Source organism: Corylus avellana, chromosome ca2, assembly GCF_901000735.1.
Source record: "Corylus avellana chromosome ca2, CavTom2PMs-1.0".
Classification (NCBI taxonomy): domain Eukaryota; kingdom Viridiplantae; phylum Streptophyta; class Magnoliopsida; order Fagales; family Betulaceae; genus Corylus; species Corylus avellana.
This window is the reverse complement of record NC_081542.1, coordinates 45,235,864-45,241,775: the sequence shown is the minus strand read 5'-3', so window position 1 is coordinate 45,241,775 and position 5,912 is coordinate 45,235,864. Positions and strand designations below refer to the sequence as shown.

The 5,912-nt window shown below is 31.0% G+C and overlaps 1 protein-coding gene across 1 annotated transcript in view; it reads left to right on the top strand.

Annotated features, from left to right (window-relative positions):
* The first annotated feature begins 955 nt into the window (after window positions 1–955).
* LOC132169945 (uncharacterized) overlaps window positions 956–5,912 on the top strand; it is a 5,391-nt gene continuing 434 nt past the window's right edge. The window contains exon 1 of the mRNA XM_059580883.1: window positions 956–3,140. Coding sequence (XP_059436866.1) covers window positions 956–3,140 — 2,185 coding nt within the window. The remainder of the gene's footprint in view (window positions 3,141–5,912) is intronic.

Here is a 5,912-nt window from a genome sequence, read left to right as displayed (position 1 = left end):
TTGAGTTTTTTTATTCAAAACTTTTCATATTACAGGCAATTTTAATTTAAATTGGTGTTGTCACATTGGAGAAAGTTATGCATGTTAGACTTTTATGAATGTGAAAATGCGAAAGTAAACAAGTAGACATTCTAATAATTTATATACGTCAAGAAATTATGAAGTTAGAGACCTTAATTATAGTCCATTATTTTATGATCGTGAATTGTACACATAAGAAGAAATTGAATGATTCCATGTCTAGATGCATGATAATCAATAGCTAAGTTGTTAAATATTGGATTGTATCTAGTCTGTGTTATTTTTCAATTCAGTTTTGAAGTATCGATAAAATTTCAATCGTTCAGAGTTATTTTATATTTGTTTCTTTGTGGTGACTATGATTTTTCACTTTCCTAACTATTATTTTCCATCTTTTGAGTTCCCCTTCCGGTCTTCAATTCTTAATTTATGTTGTTATCATACTTGTCAAAACAATCATAATTCTTACTTCAAAAAAAAAAAAAAAAAAACAATCATAATTCTACCTGGCATCAAATTCTCATTTTCATGTGTAGAGATTTCTTTAGGCCCTAATATTGCAGATTTTTTTCTTTTTTTACCATAGTTGAGAGCCTTAATTATAAATCATTTATTAACTTTTTTTATCATATTTTATTTTTAATTTTATTTTGGAAATAACATTTGTTGTAAAATTATTAATGGGAGTCTTAATTAGAGACTATTTATTAACTTTTTATCATATTATACTCTTTTAAAAAAAAAAAAAAAAACAATTATTGTATAATTATTAATTGGGGTGTTAGGCAACCACCTAACTTGCGAAAGGCTTAAGTCCACACTATTTAGTTTCTAGCCTCATTCTAAAAATCCATATTTAACCGGCTTTTGTTTTAGCAAACTAACACTTTAAAGGTCTCTTCAGAGAAAAAAATCTTGCAACCAAAGGAGGAAAATGTCTAAGTCCATCTCTAACGCAATCATCAAGTTCTATGACAAATGGAACATCCGGAGTTTCGTTCTATTAAGTCTCTCACTACAGACACTTTTAATTCTGTTTGCACCATTCAGAAAGCGAACAGGACGTGGGTTTTTAATGTTGCTGATTTGGCTAGCTTACTTGGTGGCCGATTGGGCTGCTAACTTTGCAGTGGGACTTATTTCAAACAGTCAAAAAGATATTCGTCAAAGAGATCCTCTGAAACCTGATGATCATGCCGACATTCTGGCGTTTTGGGCTCCATTTCTTTTGTTACACCTTGGTGGTCCAGATACCATAACTGCTTTTGCTCTGGAGGATAATGCCCTCTGGCTAAGGCACATGGTTGGGCTCATCACCCAGGTTTCAACTACTTTCCTTGTCTTCCATCAATCCTTTCCCAGAAACAAGTTATGGGAACCTACTGTCCTTCTGTTTGTCGCCGGAATAATCAAGTATGTTGAAAGAACGCGTGCTTTATTCCTTGCAAGCCTGGATAAATTCCGGCAATCGAAGCTTAAAGCACCTCCTGACCCAGGGCCTAACTATGCAAAGCTCATGGAGGACTTCTCTTCGAAAAAAGAGGCCAAACTCCCAACTCAGATTGAATTGATAGGCGCAGAACGTAATAAAGCGTCCAAAACTGCACGTTATGCGTCAGTAGATGAAGACACATTACTGGATGAACTTAAGGCGGTAAAACATGCTTATTACTTCTTCGAAATCTTCAATGGTCTCATCGTGGATGTCATCTTTAGTTTCAAGGAGCGCGAGGAGAGCCGATTATTTTTCCATAAGAGAACCCCGAAAGAAGCCTTTAATGTGCTAGCGGTTGAACTCAATTTCATCTATGAACTTCTCTATACCAAGGTTGTCGTGATACGTTCAATATTTGGATACTTTGCCCGGTTTATATCCAGTTGTGCGGTTGTTGCAGCTCTTTCAACCTTCTATACAAAAGAGAAGCATGGTTTTGGAAAGATTGATGTTGGAATTACCTATACCTTGCTCTTTGGTGCCATAGCCTTGGATACAATTGCTCTCCTTATGCTGGCTTTCTCTGATTGGACTGCTGCTTCCATCCTTAAGTCATCGAGGCAAAATATCTGCATAGAAGCTATTAAGGGATGGTTCCTCATTCTCCTCCGATACTATCTCAAGCTCAAGAGGATAAACTGGGGGAATGGTACAAGCGAAGGCTCACCAAGTTGCTTTAGACGGGCTAGACAAATCCTATTCCGGAGGTGGTCTGAATCTATATATCAATACAGCTTGATAGATTATTGTCTGAAGGAACGTCCAAAAATGAGCTGTGGTATCTTTGATAATTTTGGTCATATGTGGATTTATCTCATTGAAAATTCGGTCTTCAAGGATTTCTATGATGAGATGAAATATGTGTCGAAGAAACCACTTACAGAAAAGCTATGGGAATTCATTTTTTGTCAGCTAAAAAGGAAATCTAATCTCGCAGAAGATCCTGGCACTACAGAGATAATATGTTCAGCCCGAGGAAAATTGGCTCTAGAGGGTAATGATTGGATTATGGAGAGTAGCAAATTGATGCATTATATTGTCAACATTGATTATAATCAGAGTCTTATGGTATGGCACATTGCTACAGATCTGTGCTATCATACGAAGAGTGATGGAGACAGTACTACTAATCAACGTGAATTTTGTAAAATCATTTCGGATTATATGTTATACCTTCTAATTATGCAGCCTACTGTGATGTCTGTAGCAAGAATTGACGAAATAAGATTCCGCCATACATGTGCTGAGGCCATAGAATTCTTTACCAGAAAGGAACCAAAAGTACAAGAAAAGGCATGTGAAATGATCCTTGAAGTAAATACTGATGTGACACCTGTTGCTATCAACGAAGATAGAAGCAAATCTGTGTTGTTCGATGCATGTATTCTCGCAAAAGAGCTATTAAACTTGGAGGGGCAGAAGAGATGGTGTCTAATGAGTGAAGTGTGGGTGGAAATGTTGTCTTATGCTGCAAGCCATTGCAGGCCCAATACTCATGCTGCTCAACTTAGCCAAGGAGGAGAGCTTATCACATTTGTCTGGTTATTAATGGCTCATTTTGGCATAGGGAATGAGTTCCAAGTACATCAAATGGAGGACCCTGCAAAAGCAAAATTCATTGTGGGTAAGTAAACTGAATAAATTGGTCAATCCAATGGCTAGCTTCTTTTCTATGTAGAACTTCTTTTTTTTTTTTTTTTAATTTGGAGTATTGGGCCGAATATTTTGTACGTTGTATCTTTGTTTCCTTCCGTTAGGAGTGGAGATGGTTGCGATGTATGTGAAAACACTAGTATATCTTAGCTATGCATTTCTTCATTATCATGACTTAGCTTATAATTCTTCATTACAATTTAATTATAAAATTTAAAAATATTATAATTGTACTTTTCATAATTGCAAGAGGAAAACTTAAATTTTGCTTAATCAAAACATTAATATAAAATTAGAAAGAATCTCTAATATTGTTGGTGTAATACTTATTAGATTTCAACACAAATAAAACTCAAAATTATGAACATTCGAAAAAATACTTTGGTTATAGAAAAAAATATGCGCGTTAATATAAAATTGGAAAGAATCTCTAATATTGTTGGTGTAACACTTAATAGATTTCGACACAAATAAAACTCAAAATTATGAACATTCGAAAAAGTACTTTGGATGTAGAAAAAAAATGTGCGAAATTCTTTGTTATAGTTTAATCTCAAAATTTAAACACATCTCTATCGAACTTTTCAGTATAGGTTGTAAAAAAAAAAAAATAATAATAATAATAATAATAATAATAATAATAATAATAATAAATAAATAAATAAAAAACTATCCTACCCTTTTAAATAAAAAGACATACTAAAGGTTATACACCAATATATTACTCAACATAATGACACACAATCATACACAGAACATTGTATAAATGTATAAGTCGCATAAAATTTTACTATATATCATAAGGCCTTTAATTTTAATTAGTTTAATCAATATAAATAAAAACATGTTAAAATCTTTGTTCCCATATGTATATTTTAAAATGAAAAATATAAAGAAAAAAAATAGCGAAAATAAAACTTCGATTGTGATTATCAAAGCATTAATAGAAAGTTAGTAAGAATCATTAATATTATTAGTGTTATACCTATTATATTTCATACAAATTATAAAACCCATATAATTATGAGCCTTAAAAACATTAAATACATAGCAAAATAATAAAAAATCTTTCAGTCAACAATGCAATCAAATAATCATCCCACATTATATTCAATCTTAATTATCTCTTAGGTGTTTCGAAGTTCCTTTTTTGGTCAAGGAGAATGTGTGTCGGCATGAAGTCCTTTTGATCCCATGGTCAAGGAATAAAAGCTATCTATGCATTAGTTTGTGTTAGCCTAGCGCATATCTGTTATTCCAACTGAAGATTAGTTATAGGTTAGCAGATGTTTGGCGTCTTTGATATGTAATTTTTTAGCTACGGCTTTGATTTTTTAGCTTCGGCTAGAATATTTCAGAACGTTATGTTCTGTGATTGTAAGAGTTTTAATGCTCTTGGCTCCTCTATTAATGAAATAAGAATGATTTTCCTTAAAAAAAAAAATCAAATAAATTTTTGCCTTCTTTTGCTTTCAAAAAAAAAAAGGCATTAAGTACTTAAAAAAACATATGAAAATGCGAATTAAATCAACTGAAATAAACAAAAAAAATGTCATAGGCAAAGGCATCAGACAAATATCAAGCATGTTATGAACAATTAGCGATTTTATAAACTAATAGATACTAAAAAGCAAAATAAACCACAAAATGATACATTTGTGATTTACACTTTGGTTTGAATCATCAAATATATAATTTTCATTAAGATGCTTATAATAATATATATATATATATATATATATATATATATATATATATTATTTTTGCTAATGAAATCAAAAATAAATACCTAATCATTATGTTGAGTAAAAATCCGACGATCTATACAATTAATAATTAATATACAATTATATATTTAAAACAAAAAACAAAAAAAAAAATGCTATGAAATTTTTGTCTATTTTGTTTCTACATCCTATCATTTAGTTCATCTAATTCAACTATAACATATAATATTATGTTATATACATATTAAAGTGATTAAACATAATAATACATAATTTGATTTGTATTATTTGTTTCCTTATTTGATTTTGACAATAATAATACTTAATTTATTGAATAATTTATATATGAAAAACTCTTTAAATATAATTAAACACCATTAATTAAGCTAATGTAATGAACCAATTTTTAAAGTAAAAACCGGTTCACTCTTTAAAAACCAGTTCACAAATTATGCCTTAAAAAACTGATTTAGCGTTAAAATAAAAAAGATTCACGCCACATGTCACAATATTAAGGCACTTCTGCGAGTGATTCAGCTTTTATATATATGCTTCAATTGATATTCAAACACAAATTCTCATTCACTAAACGGGTACTCTAATTAATTTATCCATGAAAGAATATGATGATACCTAAAGTACTTCTTCATAAAAAAAATAAAAAAGAATGATGAATAAAGTATATTATTATGGTTCATATTAAATCTTGAAGTATATATTTGACTGTGTATATAATGTAATATCACTACAAAAAAAAGGGGAGTTTCTGACGTGGCAAACAGTGTCTTTTTTTTGCCACGTCAGTAATTACTGATGTGCGAGTTAGACACGTCAGCAAAATTATTTTCTGACGTGTCAAAGTTAACACGTCAGTAAAAATTTAGCCAAATTTAATTTTGACGCAATTTTTTTAATTAGAAATAAAAATTATTAATTTCTGACGTGCCAACATTCGGCACGTCAGAAATTGCTGACGTGTCAAAACGACACGTCAGAAATTTCTGACGTGTCGTTTT